The 19667-nt window shown below is 33.9% G+C and overlaps 1 protein-coding gene across 1 annotated transcript in view; it reads right to left on the bottom strand.

The window, feature by feature from the left end:
• Window positions 1-19667, bottom strand: part of LOC129233664 (SUMO-conjugating enzyme UBC9-B) — a 66657-nt gene that overhangs the window by 26173 nt on the left and 20817 nt on the right. The window contains exon 3 of the mRNA XM_054867640.1: window positions 17846-17929. Within this exon, the coding sequence (XP_054723615.1) occupies window positions 17846-17929 (84 nt within the window). The remainder of the gene's footprint in view (window positions 1-17845; window positions 17930-19667) is intronic.

The raw sequence follows: 19667 nt of genomic DNA, 5'->3' as shown, positions 1-19667 counted from the left end.
TAATTATGTTTTTGTAAATTTTTGTCTATTTCCATCTCGCAAATGACCAAATATGGCGACTAAGTAAAAAATTTAAGATAATGAGTAGATTTTTGAATTTGTAGCATAAAAGTAGTTACAAATAATAATTTATCCTTAAAAAACTACAATTATAAGACAAAATAGTCAGTTTTTAGCACATAAGCGTCTAAATCAATTAGAATAAAAAAAAATTCTGGAGATAAAATTTTGCATTTTTCCAGAAAATAATTACGAATTACCCGGAAAAAAGGGCACATTTTGCGTTGTTATCAATAGTTTGCATTGCAATAAATATCCAATGCTATTTTCGGAAACTTAGGCACTTAAAAGGTTTTGTGTACTGCCATCTTTGGAATGACCAAATATGGCAGCTACGACAAAAATTAAGAAATAATTTTTTGAATTTGTAGCATGAAAACAATTTAAAAATAATAAATCTTCATGAAACTACACTTCAGTTGAAAAGTTTTTAGCACATTTGCGTCCAAGGCAATGAGGATAAGATTAAGTTTTAAGAACAAAAATTTTCATTTCTCAAGAAAATTACATATTTAAAATAAAAAATAAAAATAAAAAAAAAACAACTTGCAGCACATTTTGCATTGTTTTCATTAGTTTACAGTTAAAGAAAACATCCAATTCTGCTTTGTTTTTGGAATCTTAGGCATTTAAGCATCGTGTCTACTTCCTTCTTATGAATGACCGAACATGGCGACTACGATTCATTCGTAGCTGAAAAGACTTTTCGATTAAAAAACGATTTTCTCAATTGACCCTACCGTCCGCAGGCTTGTGCTTTAGAAGAAGGAAAATGTTCTTCTCCCGTTAAATTTGTGCATAATTCCTGTTCACCCTAGGAATTTTTTTCTTTGGAACTATTGAGGGGCAAAAATGGAGTCCGCGGAAGTTTTTTTTTTTTTGGTTCGCCTTTTTTATTTTATTGCCAGCGTCATTTTGCCTCAAAACTTTTTACATTTTTTTTTTCAGGAAACATCGATAAAAACGAAGATTAGAACTCAAGATTCAAAATTCCCTGGAAAAAAATTTTTTGGGGGCAAAATTTGAAATTTTCCTGACTTTTCCCAGACAATTCCAGGTTTTCCTGGAGCGTACGAACCCTGTAATTTAATAACCATATTTTCCTGTGTATTATCGGCGGGCGGCCTATAATCTGCAGGTTCTAAAATGGGCCTGAAGAAAAAAAAAGCTTCCTATAATCCCAGGTGTATAATACGATGTAAAAAAAATAAAGTTTGAATTTAATATACCATTTGAGCAACTAAACTAAAAACGTGAAAAGGTAATTACTTTGAAGGCATAATCAAAATTTATCTAAAATATAATGATTTCTTCTTGAAATCATGATTATAGTACGCTAATTACTTGAAAAACAGAGTCAAGACAAAGGAGCAAACGCTCTGATCTTGTGCAAATGGCTTCCTAATTCACTGTATTTTTGCTTATTTTACATTGCCTGAATCGCGTAAGAGGAACATTCAAGCAACGTAAAATAACCAACATTCAGGCAGGCAGTGAGAAAGGACATGCAAGCTTTGTAAAATAAACAACATTCAGTCGGAGTAAGGTCTCTATCGGTGAATTCCTTATTGTACTGAGGCATCTGTGGTGTGGATTTCTTTTCTTGGGATCTAAAATAAAAATAATCCCCCAAAAAAGTTAAAAAGTTGGCGACTGTAGAGATTTTTTGGGGGTCGCCAATTTTGAAAACTGAGTCGCCACGTGGCGAGTGGCGACCGTAAATCTTGACCTTTAGGAGGAAACTAATGTGTTAAATAGAAAATCATTTGTGGCGCCATCTATCAGGGGACAAGGTCAGGACAGATTTATGAACGGAAAGTGAGAATTTTATTCAGTGAATATGCTGTGGCTCCAACTAGTGAAGAGTCGGAATCGATCATTTTGCCTGCAAACAGAGTCAAAGTCGGCAATTTAGGGAGTCAAATTGACCGGAGAGGAATTGTTTTGGAGATAGAGAGAAATCATTTAAGAGTCAGAGTCTCATTTTGTTCGCAATCCCAGTGAGGTAATTGGGGTCGGAATCGTGGAGTTCAAGTTTGTTGGATATAATTTAGATGTTATAGAGTTAATAGCCTACAGCTAAGCTGAAAATTAGGCAACTCATTTCCAACTGAATTTTGAGGGGGTGGTCTGCCCGAAGAAAATAAAACATGAATCATTCTTTACACTGAAAAACATTTATTTAACATGTATTATAAAATGGTTACATTACAATAGTTTAGTCCTCCAAAGAATATTAAATTATGCTAGGTCAAAAACATCTTACAATAAGTCCATGCAGATGTCAAAAGTCCTGTCGACGTTCCACAGTGAATTCCCCACAGGTAGAAGGACGGCATCGCAATTTCCCCAGAATTGCACGCAGGTCAGCTCACACCTTAGGAGTCAAATTCACCATATCCAGGAAAATATCGAAGATGGACACTGTCCTTTTCTTTGCTTTGGAGACCAAACGACCCACTTAAATTGGACTATAACTTTTCACTTTTATGGACGTCATGACAGCACGCGCTCCCAAAACTGAGGACATCAATGACGAATCATTCAGAAAAAATCAGACCTCACCTAAGCGGCCAGTAGCAAAAACTTATGAGGACATGGACGAACACATTCACAAACAACACAAAACGAGAAGACAAGTGAGAGAGAAGTGAGATCGAGCTACGGCCGGTCCGAGTATTTATTGCCAGATCCGACCGTGCTCGTAACAATGTGACGTTACCTTATTTGCATATTGCAAGAACAGCTCAACCCCGGAAAACACAGCTTGCAGGTTGCACAATTCTTATTTAATTCGACATTCAGCACCCAACACCTCAACATGGTTATCTCATGTGATCGACATGTGCTTTGTCGGAAGTTTACCGACTTCTGCCGAATAACGGCAACCAATCATAGCGTGCCACATATTTTTCCGAACACTTCCGATTCAAACTCGGACATTTGAGTGTCGGTGGCAGGTGGATGGGATTTCCCGTGCAAGGTTTTTCCCGGAATGGCAAAAGGTAAGTTACAATTTTTTTAAAACAATAGTGGTGAAATCCTTCAAGAAACCAAAATAAAGGCATTTAGCCCAACAAAGTTGAATTGATTTTGCAGTCAGTCGGAGTAAACCTTTCCAAAATCCAGGAGTCGGATTCAGAGTCAAAGTCCGAATGTTGATCCGTATAGCTTTACGTTTGATTAATTGTCAGATATTCGAATAATAAAACTTATCCTATTTTAACAGTTGGGAGATTTCCAAAAAATTTTAAAGATTGGGAAAATTTAAACGACATACTTTTTTTCCAACGGAATGTAACTTGGCAAATTTTCAACAGAAAATTTGATCGTTACGATCTCTTTTTCTGGCGAAACGTAGCTCGGCAAATTTGATTGTACGGATCTAGTTTTCCGATAAAAAACAGCTCATCGAAAACCGGTTCTCGGATTCTGATCGCAACGATATCTGTTGGCATAAAATATTATTTTATTTTTTTATTCTTGGTCCACAGCCGATCATTTAAAGAAAATATTTTAAAGTTAATTGTTACCTACTTTAAGCCCAGTCTGGTAAAAGTAGAATTCAACTAGTTGGTGCTAACACTTCAATCGACAAATCCCTCACGCCATAATTAATGGCGACTGTTTACTAAAACCATTGAAGATTGCATGTCTCGATGAGTCGATTCAGAAAAAGTTGAGTTGTCACCTGATTGATTCGAATTAATTCCACTTGTTGACCGCACGTGCTATGGAGAGGAGTACGAATATTCTCGGCAGTGGAATAAAAAAATGAGTGATGGTGGAAGTAGAAGTTAGTGTGGTGACATCATCGAGGCATGGAATCTCATTGGCTGATGAAACATATATATTGAGGCGAGTGGCAGCACTCTCTCTTCTCTCAACGATCCCCAGTTTTGTTTTGATCATGAAGCCTAGTTCGGCTCACGTGTGGGGGGGGAAGGGGGTTCCCCGCGATGCTAGCGGGGGTTTTTTAGTGGTGTGTGAATGGTGATGAATATTCACCTTGCTTTTCAAGTATTGAAATTTTCCAAGTCCTGGAATTAGAATGAGTCCAGGTGAAGAAACACTTGTGTTGTGTCCGGCCAATTGATATTGCCGGGGAAGTGAGTTCCTAAAATTCTACCCGAGATGTTCGCCGAATCTCCGAACTGTCTAACGTTGCCTTCCTACTAAGAGCGTTCTTGAAGTGTGTTCCCGAAGACTTTCTGTGCTCCTGGCTGTAAATAATTCGGACTGGCCACTGACTTCATCGAATGATTGGTGACATTTTTCTTTTACTTATTGGAACCACTTTTGTTATGATATTTTGGGGGTGTTCTTTATGGGGATATTGTATTATAGTTCTAGTCATATTTAATAAATGTATTTTTCTGAAACATGTTTTTTGCTTGTCTCCAACTTGACATTACACGGCCAGTTACTGTTGGCTTAGTTTAAATCTCTTAAACTTTGGATTTTTTAACTTAACTTTAATTATGCCAACAGAGTGGTAGCAGAGCTCGGTCGAATGTCTTTTTAGTTGGAGACAAATTTGCAAAAATTTTCAGAAATATGGAACGGGACTATCGAAACATTAAGAAACGTAACTCCTGCAATTGGGCAACATGGTCGAAAAATATGAAAATGGTACTGATAGAAAGAGATTTATGGGAGTTAACCCAAACAAAATTAGAAGAAGGTATTTTGGTAGAAATAAAGAAACGGAGGGGTCAAGCAGTGGCGATTATTTACCTCAACATAGAGGATGAGTTAAAACAACTGATTGATGATTTAGACGATCCATATGCTGTATGGACGTCATTGAAGTTGAATTTTGAACCTCCGTCTTTAGTCCGTGCTGCCGGATTGTGGGAGCAGTTTTTTTCTAGTAGAATTAATGAAAAAGAAACTATTGGAATGTTCGTGGCTCGATTGAAGTGTTTGCTCCGACAGTTTGAGGAGAACGGCTATAAAATGGATGAGAAATTAAAAGGATTTTAACTAATACGTAGTTTAGATCAAAATTTCAGGGGATAGTACAAAATATTTATAGATGGGATGAAAAGAAATTTAATTTTTCAAATGTTTTGGATGAACTTTTGGCAGAAGAGGGAAGATTAAAATTTTTAGGAAATGAAAAATTCGGAAATAGTAGTTCAGGTGTTAATGCTTTTTCTGTTCAAAATAAACCCCAGACTGGGCGGAAAGTTGAAAATGTTAATAAATTTGAAACAAGAGTATGCTTCACATGTGGCAAAAGGGGGCATATTTCGGCTCAGTGTTGGAGCAGAAAACCAAACACTCAAAATAAAGGTAATCGTAATTTTTCCAAACAAGGTAATACCCCTAAGGCTGGAATGTTTTGCACCATCAGTAAAGTATCAGGAGTACAGGCCAATAACACAAATTTGAAGGAAGAAATACCAGTATTTTTACTGGATACAGGTGCCACGGCACATTTCTGTAAAGATAGGGACCTGTTTAGTGAATTGAGGCCTGTTAAAAATACAAAAATGGAGGTAGCTGTGGGCAATGTAAATAGTCAAGTCGAGGGGGTAGGGAAAATTGTTTTCGAAATTAAGACAGATGGTAAGCTAGTAACCATCACATTGAATGAGGTCTATTATGCTCCAACACTTAGACGAAATTTGCTTTCTGGATCCAGGATAGACAGTCTTGGTTTTTCTTTAAGGTGGTATCCTGGTAAAATATGTATTTTTAACAATGATGGTATCAAACTTTTTCCTGCATTTTTAATTGATAAATTGTATTTTCTAAAACCCACCTCATTTTTAAGTAATCAAAGTAGTGACTCACCACCAAATGTAAATGTAACCGAAGTCAAAGGATTAGACCTAGAGTTGTGGCATGAACAGTTTTGCCATATTATGATAGTATTTTGGAAACTGAAAAAAAGAACTGTGTCAAAGGGCTTAATATAAAAGGTAAAAACCGGCCAGACTGTGAGCCGTGTATTATGGCGAAAAAAGAAGGTGTTCATTTAAGTCCACCCCAGGGATAAGGTCTAGGAGACAACTTGAGCTTCTTTTCATGGATCTAGCAGGGCCATTTCCGGTGGAGTCACTAGGGGGGAAAAGATATATTTTTACGATAATTGATGATTTTTCAAGGAAGTCCACTATTTACTTTCTAAAGTCAAAAGATGAAGCTTTTAAATATTTTCTTAGATACCAGAGGCATGTAGACAGAGCCCTCAACAAGAAAATTGTGGCCATAAGGTCTGATAATGGGGGGGAATTTACAAATTCTAATTTTAAGACCCATTTAATTAAAGAGGGCATCAGCATAGAGAGAACCAACCCTTATACTCCTGAATAAAACGGAGTAGTAGAAAGGTACAATTTGACCTTGATGAATGGGGTTAGGGCGATGCTGAAAGACTCTGGACTAAAGGAAGAATTTTGGGCGGAAGCCGCCTTATGCTTTAACTATGTCAGGAATAGAACAGTTCTAAAGGAAAGGGGGAAAACCCCATTTGAGCTGCTCTGGGGAAATAAGTCATCAGTAAGGCATTTCCGGAGGTTTGGATGTATTGCCTACAGAGGCATGCCAAAACAAATTTAAAGAAATTTGACTCAAGAAGTAGGAAGGGCATAATGGTGGGCTACGCAACCCAAGCAAAAGGGTACAGAATTTGGGACCCAGAGCTAAAGAAAATTTTTGAAACTATCAATGTAGACTTCAGGGAAAATTTAATTTGGGGGAAATCAAACTTGAATGGGAATGTAGACAATGATGATGATTATTCTTTTATTAAACCTATGAGTGAAGTTCTCTTAGATAAAGAGACAGATGAAATAAAGGCTCCCACCCCTTGTGAGGAAATTGAATGGGTAAGGGATGCAGTGAAAAGAAAGAAAGGGGACCGTACTGATATCTACTATTATGAAAAGAGAAATAAAACAAGGTTGAGGTCACCCAATGATGTAGAAAAATATTGTAAGGAGAATAACATTGTTTACAATCCTGAACTATTTGATTTCAAGAGTAAAAATGTACCTTATAACCCTTTGTTTGATATTTTTAATTCCTCTAATGAACAAATGGAACCCGAGCCAGAGGCAAATTTGTCAGAAGTGCTAATTTCCCAAAACTATAATCAAAGCTTAAAAACCCCAGAAGTAAAACATTGGCAAGAAGCCATGTCGGAAGAAATGAAAGTGATTCAAGAAAGGGGGGTGTGGCAGTTGGTTCCCCAGCCAGTTGGTAAACCAGTTCTTGGTAATAAGTAGGTCTATGACTTGAAGAGGAATGCTAAAGGGGAAATTGCCAGGTTTAAAAGCAGATTGGTTGCGATGGGAAATACAGGTGGCAGGAGAATCGTATTCTCAGGTTTTCTCCCCAGTTATCAATTTTTCCCTGATCAGAATGTTTTTTTCAATTCTGGTGATATTTCTAGGCTGGAGCCATTTTCAATTAGACGCAAAAAACGTATATCTTTATGCTGATTTGCATGAAGAAATCTATATGCGACAACCACAGGGTTTTGTAATCCCAGGAAAAGAAGACTGGGTATGTCGTCTAAAGAAATCGCTATATGGTCTCCATCAAACGGGGAGAAATTGGTACCTGGAAATTGATAGGGTTCTCCAAGGTCTAAATTTTGTGAAATTTAAATGTAGTAACTGTGTTTATACAAGAAATAGAAATGTATTTTTATTGATGTATGTGGACGACATAATTTTTGGAAAAAATGAAATTATAATTCAGGAAACAATTCAGGATTTATCTAAACATTATGATATTAAAGAATTAGGGAGAACTAAAAAATTATTGGGGGTAGAATTTGAAGAAATAAACGGGGGAATTTTTATACACCAAAATTCTTATATTAAGACAGTTTGTGAAAATTTTAAAAAGTATCAATACCCATACTCGACCCTCCCAATAGCGAAAGGTGCAATTTTGTCTTTAGGTGATTGTCCAAAAACGGACCAAGAAATAAAAGAAATGGAGAAAGTACCTTATCGCAATTTATTGGGATGTTTATCCTATATAGCAGGGAAAACTAGACCGGATATTGCCTATACAGTTAACAGGGGTCTGGCCTGAGGATATTTGGGTCCGTTAACGGATCCTTTACAAAAATCCGATCAACCAAAACGGACCTTTCACAAAATCCCGATCAAACAAAACGGATCTTTCACAAAATCCTGATCAAACAAAACGGACCCTTCACAAAATTCTGATAAACAAGATCGGATCTGTCAAATTGTTTATCGAAAGAGCAAATCTAAAAGCAAAATAACGCATATTTCTGTGTATAAACCGATAATTTTTGGAACCTTTTTTTAAGTCAAATTAGAGGGATCAGCTTATACAAAATCGGCTAATTTTGAAAAAAAAAAAAAAAAAAACGGCACTCTTGGGATGCTCCTGCAAGTGATAAATAATTGCTCCTGCCAAATTAATATAATGGTTGTTTGTTTTATCACAGCTAATTAGCAGCGGTGTTTTTGTAAACTTTTCTGAAAAGGCATTGGTAAGCATTTTTCTCTGCTCATGATTTAATAAACAATAATAATACATATCTGCGAAATGAACTTAGAACTGCAAAGGGATAGTAAGAGTGAGGAAAAAATATGATCGCTTCAGATAGTGTTACCAACTTCAAAATTATCACCACTTAGCGTCTGGCGTTGAACCTTTATAATGACTTGATTAGAAAATATTCTCATCATTTTTCCAGCTTGTCAATATTTGCGTTTTTACGGTGCGGTGCAAAGTTTAATTGTTATTTTGGGAGAAAATTATATGGGTTTTGATTTTTCGATGCTAACAAGGATGATTAACTTTAAATAAACTCTTTTAATTACCGTTTTTTTTTTCTTTAGATGTCTACATTTTGAAAAATGCAATCTTTTAACATCCGATATGAGAATCATATTTTGTTCTTTTTTCAAGCTAACTTCGCTTTATTAGGATTAGTTTCTTTATTTCTGTTAGAACTCTCATTTCAAGTTTTTAAAGCAAAATTCCATTTTCTGTTATGAGTCAAAAATTAAAATGCTAAATAGATGGTTTATTTTATTTTATTTTTTGGGTCAACTGTGTCCACAGATATTAATGATATGTTTATCATAGGACTCTAAAATGCAATTTTAAAATAATTTTATCAAAAATATTTCTTTTACAAGCCGTTTTTATACTTTTGATGCCTTCACTTTGAGAATTGCGATCTCTTTGCATCCGCTATGGGGATCCGATTTTTCGAATTTTTAATGATTATTACGCTTTGTTAAGAGGTAAACAATTGAAATATCTTTTTATTTTCGTTAAAATCACGGAATTTAAAAGTTTTAAATGAAATTCTGTGCTTTTTAAGAGTCTTGGGTCAAAACGTTGAATGCTGAACCCTATTCTGAATTTTATTTTATTTATTTATATTTTTGTAACAAGTATTTTAAGTACTGTACAGAAATATATCTAGTATAATTTAACATAATGTAGAATGGTAGATAAATATTGATACTTGAAAGAACGATGCCCCCCCCCCCGGCCAAATATTAGGAAAGAAAATCCAGAATGATTTTCTCGACGTAGAAGAGGAAAACACTCAACTTTAAGTTTAATTGATGCAGTTTGTGCCATCTCTAAATTCTAAAATTTCGTTTTAACAAAGAATTTTTTTTTTTTTTTTTTTTTTTTGCGAAATTTTTTTATTTTTCACAAAATTAATTCATTTTTCACAAAATTATTTGATTTTTCACAAAAAACGGACCCTGTGAAAAATCCTGGACAGACCCCTGGTTAATCTATTATCTCAATTTCAAGCAAATCCGGGTAAAAAACATTGGCAGTGTTTATTAAGACTTTTAGGTTATTTAAAATATACAAATTATTATAAATTAAGTCTATCTGCAATAAATGAAATTAAAATCAATGGCTTTTCTGACTCAGACTATGCTGCTAATAGGGATGATAGGATTTCGATGGGGGGAATTATTATTTACATTGACAGAGTACCTATTATCTGGCGAACATTTAAACAAAAGTGTGTTTCATTGTCCACCATGGAAGCTGAGTATATCTCTTTAACAGAAGCAGCAAAAGAGGTGGTGTGGTTAAAAAGAATTTTAGAAGAAACATCACATTTTGAAATTGCTGGATATAAATTTAACGGGTCTGTGATTAATTATGACAATATAGCTGCAATAGAATTTTCAAATTCCCCTATAGAAAATTCCAGAACAAAGCATATTGATGTCAGGTATCATTTTTTGAGAAATTTAGTAGAGGAGAATACATTTGAATTAAAATATGTGAAAAGCGCAGAAAATCCTGCGGATACGTTTACCAAGCCTCTGACTCGGGGTACATTGAAAAAAATGTGCAAACTCATTTTTGGTAATTATGAAAATGTAAAAGTTTAATATTCAAATGTGTAAATTTTTCGATGTTTCTCAAAAGTGTTTAAAATTTTTAAAAATTGTTGTTTGAAATATGTCAGTTTTCATGTCGTTTTGAAGTGTATCGTGCTGTGTGACCCAGAAGGGGGGAATTTGTTGGCATAAAATATTATTTTATTTTTTTATTCTCGGTCCACAGCCGATAATTTAAAGAAAATATTTTAAAGTTAATTGTTACCTACTTTAAGCCCAGTCTCGTAAAAGTAGAATTCAACTAGTTGGTGCTAACACTTCCAATCGACAAATCCCCCACGCCATAATTAATGGCGACTGTTTACTAAAACCATTGAAGATTGCATGTCTCGATGTGTCGATTCAGAAAAAGTTGAGTTGTCACCCGATTGATTCGAATTAATTCCACTTGTTGACCGCACGTGCTATGGAGAGGAGTACGAATATTCTCGGCAGTGGAATAAACAAATGAGTGATGGTGGAAGTAGAAGTTAGTGTGGTGACGTCATCGAGGCTTGGAATCTCATTGGCTGATAAAACATATATATTGAGGCGAGTGGCAGCACTCTCTCTCTCTTCTCTCAATGGTCCCCAGTTTTGTTTTGATCGTGAAGCCTAGCTGGGCTCACGTGTGGGAGGGGGGGGGGGGGTTCCCCGCGATGCTAGCGGGGGTTTTTTAGTGGTGTGTGAATGGTGATGAATATTCACCTTGCTTTTCAAGTATTGAAATTTTCCAAGTCCTGGAATTAGAATGAGTCCAGGAGAAGAAACACTTGTGTTGTGTCCGGCCAATTGATATTGCCGGGGAAGTGAGTTCCTAAAATTTTACCTGAGATGTTCGCCGAATCTCCGAACTGTCTAACGTTGCCTTCCTACTAAGGGCGTTCCTGAAGTGTGTTCCCGAAGACTTTCTGTGCTCCTGGCTGTAAATCCTTCGGACTGGCCACTGACTTCATCGACTGATTGGTGACATTTCTCTTTTACTTATTGGAACCACTTTTGTTGTGATATTTTGGGGGTGTTCTTTATGGGGATATTGTATTATAGTTCTAGTCATATTTAATAAATGTATTTTTCTGAAACATGTTTTTTGCTTGTCTCCAACTTGACATTACACGGCCAGTTAATGTTGGCTTAGTTTAAATCTCTTAAACTTTGGATTTTTAAACTTAACTTTAATTATGACAACAATATCAGCGTGCGTTACGCGATGAGTTTAGGAGGAGTCTATGATCAGCCGAGCAAAATCCAATGAGTTAATGCTACTTGGGCTTGTCATGTTCCAATCCCGCAAGTGATAAATTATTACTACGGTCAAATAAATATAATGCTTGCTGTTTGTTCCTTTGAGAAAAAAAAATTAATCCATCAACCGCCGAAACTCGAAATCGTTATTTTTTTTGGATAAAAATCATAAAACTTATCATTCTGAACCTATATAATAGTAATATGCTTTAAAAAAACAAAACAAAAATGCACTTACTTTTACAAATACAGGGTGTTGCGTTGACGCAACGTCAGCGGAAAAGGAGTATTAATGCTAAGTAGTTTTATCAGAAATTCTTCAGCAGTTTCAATGCTTTTTATACACAGGAAATTTTTATAATTTTAGTTATGGTTTTTAACCATGCCAAGCACTTTAGAAGAAACTGAAATTTATATAAAATAAGCACATAAATGCATTTTAGAAATTATAAATTTTGAGGAAACATCGATTTTTTATAGTTACACATGAAAAGTTTCGCTGCAATCGTGATGAAGTGCAACCTTACAAACATTGCAGCGATAAATAGTTTGGCTGTAGCAATTTTTGCAGCGTAGTCTTTTATTGACTGTCGACCTTACGATAAAATGTCCCCCAGATACAGGCATTGGTAAGCTGAATTTGCTTGGCCGTCCTGTAGCTGGACTTTTCTTTTTCATGTCACTATCATAAGGGGTCTGTAAAAAATGAAGTGCAACCTCTGGCCTAAAATCCAATAGTGGCTTTCTATTTTCTTCTTTCGATAGTCTTGAAAGTTTCCAAGCATTGGTTAATGCAACATCAATATAATTGGAGAATATTGGCCACCACCATTTTTTCCCTTGGACTCTAATTCTGTAATTTGAAACTAAATTGTGACACAAATCAACACCGCCCAGTGGTTGGAAAAACTACATTTATTTTGTAGCGAACTACAACTACAACTACTTCGTAACAAATGTAGTTAACTACAACTACAACAACTTTTTTTTTAATGTAGCAACTACAAACTACTTTTGAAATGTAGCCGCTACTTCGCTACTTTTTAAGAAAATAAGTAAATAAAAAGCATACAGACTAGGGTGCCCCACAAAAAATATAAGTCGATTTTTCTAGAGGCATACCCTCTTATATTTTTCTTCTTATGTTAAAACAATTGTAAAAAAAAAAAAAAAGTTTCATGCAATTTGAACAAAGGCAGCCCGTGCCGAACTGTGTCTGAGAGGTTAAGCTAGCACTTGTAGGTACGAGTATGCCAGGACAAATTGAAAAAAAAAATCTTTTTTTAGTAGCTCGAAATTTTTGTTGATAAAACGTTGCCCCTATATCCCACACTCCACATGCACCATAAAATCAATTATTCAAATTAAAAAAACATTTAGATATCCCACACTTGGCATAAAATTTATAATTTTCTTCATAAAACTGATTTTTTATTTCTATTTATCTACATATTAATTGAAACAAAATATCAAGTTCAAAAATTATTGGCGAACACATTTTCAGATCAACATTTGTAAATAAATAATAATATTTAAAAAAATAATAAAATGAAAATTTAACTTTACCTTGAAAAAATGCATATCTTTGAGTAATGTAGGAGATTTAAATATTGCAGGAGGGCAAAAATTTCTATTTAACGCTATCTACTTTACTGCTCATATTTTTTATCTTGATAATTTCGTTAAATTTACCTTGCTTTTTTAAAATATGTATAAAAAATGTAAATAAAATTATAAATTTTAGGCCAAGTGTGTATTATACCTAAAAGTTTTTTTTAAATTTGGATAAATATGTTTCTGGTACATGTGGGGCTATAGAGCCAACGTTTTATCAACGTGAAGTTTCGAACTTCGAAAAAATATATATATTTGGTCTAGTACGCAGGTCTGGTTTTAACTCTCAGAAGAAAGCCAGTACTGGTTGCCGTTGTTCAAATTATATGAAACATTTTTTACAATTGTTTTGACTTTCAAGTGAAAATACCGAGGGTGTGCGACTTGAAAAATCAACTTTTGATTTTTCGGGGGCACCCTAATAAACGCACACACCGTACGAAGAGTGAACGGGAAAAGGTTTAGATTGATAAATTAGCCCATCTGAACATGGAATATTACTAAGAAATATATATTATTTCTTTTTTCTTTTTTTTTCCCAAAAATGTCCGTTATTGTACTTTTATGTGGATGTTTCACTTGCCAAATCGATTAACTCCATAAAACAGAAAGTCGAGAAAAGTGATGAAGAAGATAGTGTTATCCATAGGAGTGAATGGGCCCCCGTGTTACATTTTCTGCCATCGCAGGATCAGAAATGTACTGAGCCAAAAGTTTAATATAAATTCACATTCTAAGCATTGATTAAGCACTATTAAAGCAGAAATGAGGATTTTTTCAAAAAGTGGAGTTAATCGATTTGGCAACTGGGTCATCCATATAGCACTCTAATGCTCGTATTTATTGTAAGCCGGTCAGGTCAGTTTAGTAACATCTTCTATAACATTTACAGCTTCTTTATTTGGTGAACAAAGTAGAAGCATTATTTTTAAGAAACTTTAATTTTCCCGTCGTAATCACGAAAATTTAAGCCTCGTGAAGTACTTTTGTTTTTCAACTTTCGGTCTGTTCATATAAAATTCCCGAAATTTTCAACTCGCAAAATTACCGATGCCTTGGTTTTCGCGAAAATAAGTGCTTTTACAGTCTTGGAACAACTCTTTGAAATCTAAAATGTTCATCCATGGGACATTCTCGGCAGCCAGAAAAAACAAAGGAGTTACAAAATTGGCTGTTATCTCTAATTCATATACTTTCTTTTCAAGTCAAGCTCTATTCAATATAAATATTGACGAAATATGAAAAATACGATGACAAACAAACTAATGGCGTCAAAACGATATATCTGAAGTTATCTCGTATTTTTAAGAGCTTTATTTCTCGTATCCGCTGATGCACTTGTTTAAAACTTGCACCAGTCAAATTCGTTTGAACCTTAATTCTTTTTTTTTCTTCGGAAGTTTATTTAAAAGTAGTTTCCTGAAATCGCTACAAACTACTAATTTTTTGTATCGATCTACTCGCTACACTACTTTTTTAAAAAAGTAGTGCACTACACTACAAACTACTAAAAAATGTAGCCACTACAGTAGCGTCGCTACTTGTAGCGCGCTACTTCCAACCACTGACACCGCCCATTTTCATGTTGTATTGCTCAATTATACAAGGTTGAGGAACAGAAATCTTCTGGCTTCTGGAATAGCGAGAAACGTTTTTGACAGGCTCAATTTTACCATAGGTTGAACCCATAGTCACAACAGCGTTGTCATTCCATCGTTTTTGCTGGGCAAACAAATTTGTTTGTTCTACAAGATGCGATAAAACATCAGAATAAAAAAAAAAAAGATTAAAAAATATCAACACTAGCTTTACCTTCTAGAGTGTGTCTTACAGCTTGAATGGGGACCTGTTCTTCATTTTTTGGGTAATACCTATCAATTGGTTCCTGTTTTGTCCATCGCCAATCTTCTGTTTTTCGTTTTTTTACTACGGGATTTGGAAGAATTGAACTTTTTTTTACGTGGACTTCAACTTCGTCTGCAGTATCGCCCGGTAAAACTTCATTATCATTATTTAAAATGTTGTCATTGCCTTCTTCTTCATCACTAGCTTCTGTTATTTCTGGTAGTACAACAACAATATCTGTTTCTTCATTTTATTATCATCATCATCTGAGTTTTGTTCGAAAATCTGTTCCAATACTTCTTCCAAAGTTAGATATCTTGTTCTAGGCATTTCAAAAGGCAGAGATGAAAAAAAAAGCTTCCACAGTCAAAACGCGCATAATAAAAACGAAATATAGTTCTTCCCTAAAGCAATTGAGACAGACAGTCAGTCTACCCCTTTTTCGCTGACGTTGTGTCAACTCCACGCAACGCCAGTTTTTACTTCCCCCTCCTCCCCAGCAGAAGCAGTTTCTTTGAGGAATATTCTGATAAAAAGTGACCTTGACTAAAAGTACTTCATATCTAAACCAAAACTTTTTTTTATTTTTATTTTTTTCTGACAGAAAACTGGATCACAAATTTCGTCAAAAAAAAAAAAAAACATGTGAGAGAAACAATTTTTATCATACATAAAAAAAGAAACTTAAAGCAATTTTTTTATTTAACATATTTCTACTAATATCAGGGGTGATTGTGACTCCATGAAAAAATACCTGAACTTTTTTTTTTCCAAGAAGAAAAAGTGTTTTGATGGGCATATATATATATATATATACATATTACGTGTATGTACACATTATGTATATAAATAATTTATATACATAATTATTTGTTGGGGCTAAAACTCGAAACTTTAATTGGACTTAATACGTCCATGTGTATGGTGGGAGTTAAATTCTTTTAAATTTTCTCATTTCTTGAAATTTTTCAAAGATTCTTCTTATCTAGCCTCTATTCCATCCCCCAACCCAGCTGTTCTTTGATAATTACCATAGAGTTTACAACAAAATATGTGACCGTAGCTTACGCTTTATACCAAACAAAACTTCTTCAATTTGGACTTTTGGTGTTTCATTAAACATTTGGCCTAAGTTTTACAAAAGTGGGTTTTTCTGAAAATATAGAAGTTCCGGTATTTTAGAAGATAAAGATACCGGAAATCAAGATGAAAATACCGGAAATCCGGTAAAATACCGGAACACAATCACCCCTGTAATATTCTTAAATTCAAATTAGCAATCGATAAAAAAATTAGATTTCTAGTATAGTTTCTATGGATATTTATTATAACCGTTGCGTCAATGCAATACCAGCGTTTAATGGGTTAACGGCGGCTGAAAGTCAGTTTGGTTTATAATTTTGCTTGTTTGTTTTATGCAGCGGTGATGCTGTAAACTTCTCTGAAAAAGCATCAACCTTCTCTGAAAAGCCATCGTAGGCACTTTTCTCCCCACTCATGATTTAATAAACAATAATATACAGAGAAATGAGCTTAGAACTGCAAGGATAGTAGGGGTGGGGGGAGGGAGGGAGCGTGATCGCTTCAGATAGGGTTACCAATTTTAAACTTAATGCCACTTAGCATCTGACGGGTGCGATGTTTAGCTGTTCTTTTGGGAAAAAGTTACATGGGTTCAATTTTTCAATGCTAAAAAGGATAATTAACTTTTTTCGAGCTAACTTCACTATATTAGGATTCTAACAACGTTTCTTTCAAGTTTTTAAAGCGAAAATCCATTTTCTTTTATGAGCCAAAAATTAAAATGTTGTTTATTTTATTATTATTATTATTTTTGCTTCAACTGTGTCCGGATATTAACAACATGTTTATCATAGGACTCTAAAATGCAATTCTAAAATAATTTTATCGAAAATATTTTTTTTTACAAGCAGTGTTTATACTCTTGACACCTTCACTGTAGAGGGGGGGGGGGAGAGAGAACGATACCTCCCCCTACCACATACTAGAAAAACACCGAAGAATGATATTCTCAACAGAAAAGAGGGAAAACACTGAACTTTAAGTGTCAATGATGCAGTTTGCACCATCTCCAAATTCTAAAATTTCGTTTTTACATTTAGGAAAAAAAACATTTTTTATTTTTCGCAAAAAAATTTCTGATTTTTTCTCAATTTTTTTTGATTTTTCACAAAAATTTTTGATGTTTTCAGATTTTCCACAAAATTTTTTGATTTTTTCAAAAAATGTTTTGATTTTTTCACAAAAGTTTTTGATTTTCCAAAGTTTTTGATTTTTTGCAAAATTGTTTGATTATTCGCAAAATTGTTTGATATTTTGCATTTTTTTCTGATTTTTTAAAAAATGTTTTGATTTTTTGCAAATTTTTTAAAAATTTTTCACAAAATGTTTTGGTTTTTCAAATTTTTTGATTTTTGACAAAAAACGGACCCTGTGAAAAATCCTGGACAGACCCCTGTAGAGTGTAACCCTGATTTAACCATTGTCAAGGGACGGGAAAAATTTATCCTTAAAACAAGGATATTGTTAAATTGGTGAGCAGACATTCAGTCAAATCCAGATCAGTGAAATGCATCATTAAATTGAGGAAATCGTTAAATCAGGTATTACTGTAATTTTTTTAAAAAGTGAATATTTTTTTTTTTTTTAATAGTGGAAATGTAAGATGATTAACATTACATTCAAATACTCACCGATTTTTTCCCAGGAATTGCACATTCCCAATTCATCAAATTCAAAGTTCCATCAGTATTTTTTGTTGGCCTTGCAACAAATCCCTACAATAAGATGTGAAAAATATGTATGGTATTTACAGAAAAATGGGAACTTTTCTGACATACAGGGTATTTGTTGTATTTAAAGTTTTAAAATCCATGACTTTCCACGACTTTTGCTTGTAACTTTCCGTGACTCACAGGATGCAATTTCTCGAGAAATACATACATTTTTTAAAAAGAATATCTAAATTAGTGTTTTGTGAAAATGTAATTACTGTTTTATGTTTTGAAAAACAGAAATCTTACCAAAAATCAAATTGCAGTGAAATATAATGAGTTGAGCTATTATTATTACAACAATGACAAGCAATATGCCTGTTGTAATTCAAGTTAAATTTAACTTTTTGCTACCAAGGACACATTTACAAATGTAAAATTTTTAGTAATTTTTTTCTGCTTCCGACACATCATAAAATTTTTTAGTATTTAACAATTTACATATAAACAAATTATTTTTTTCCTACCAAAAGGGGATATTATAATCAATCTTTCAATTAACTAGAACTTTTGAGAAGCAGCTTTAACTATAAAATGATTTCCCAAAATAAAAATTTTTCATAACTTGCGACAATAATATTGTAAAACTAAGTGGTGACTAGCTACCCGTTAACAGGGGTGATAGAAGTCAATTAAAACTTTCCGAAGACTGAAATTTTCAGGAACTATGAGTAAACTCTACTTTGATTCCCTCCCACCCCCCCCACCCCCTCTTTTCCCAAAAACTCTACAAATATGTATACAAAATCATTAAAAAAACCATTTTTAAGGTTTTTTTTTTGGAAATAATTTTTTAGCGTTAGTTTATCGTTGTCAGTCCAAAATTTTCAAAACCAGCGACCCAAAACTTTCGGATTACAAACACCACTGCCGTTAAGCTGGTTTGAATTTTCTTTTTTTTAACTTTTGAAATTTCTTTAATAAATATTTTACTTTAAAGACAAATAAAGAATCTAACAATTGATTTTTTTAAAGGAAAGTTTTCTAAAAAATCTCAACTAAGATTTATTAAGTTCTAAAATTAAGTTTCCAATAAGTAAATTAAATAAGAATAAAAAGTATATCACTCACTATATCACCATAAGTATAGGGGCATTTTCAAAAATTGATATTTTTACAGATTTTTCATGAAATAAGAGACTAACTGTTCAGTATCTTGTGTCACATAAAAGTTATGCTCAGCATATAGTTTCCAATAAAAAGTAAATCATCCATGGATTGAGGGGACCAGCAACAAATTAAGAAAACTGAAGTTTGATTAATCTCCATTTTAAATAACTGGGAATAAGTTATAAATTTTAGAAATAACTTTATGGACTATGTCAACATTTTTATATTTCCACTTACTTTTATAATAAGTCATATATCCCCCCCCCCCCCCAAGAAGATAAAAGCATTTTTATTTAGATAAAAATTACGCACGCAAGTTTTTAGCTTATAAAATGCAGAGTTTTCCATCAAATCTTTCCAAACTTCCAGAAAACTTGACTGTTTATAAGAGAAATATAATGCCAAAATTTGAAATTAAAATGTTGAAAATTTGATAAAATATAAACATTAAATTTTCACTGTGTATGCGAGAAAGACAGCAATTTATAACTTTCATAACTTAAAACCAGGGTTGGGTTTTGGACTGTCCAAAACTGGTTTAGGACAGGACAGGTGGTTTTTACCGTCCAAAACTGTCTACAACTGTCCAAAAGTGTCCGAAACTAACTTTAACTGTCCAAAACTATGCTAA

The sequence above is a fragment of the Uloborus diversus genome, unplaced genomic scaffold, assembly GCF_026930045.1.
Source record: "Uloborus diversus isolate 005 unplaced genomic scaffold, Udiv.v.3.1 scaffold_601, whole genome shotgun sequence".
Classification (NCBI taxonomy): Eukaryota; Metazoa; Arthropoda; class Arachnida; order Araneae; family Uloboridae; genus Uloborus; species Uloborus diversus.
The sequence above is the reverse complement of the archived record's forward strand: the minus strand, read 5'-3'. Positions and strand labels throughout refer to the sequence as shown.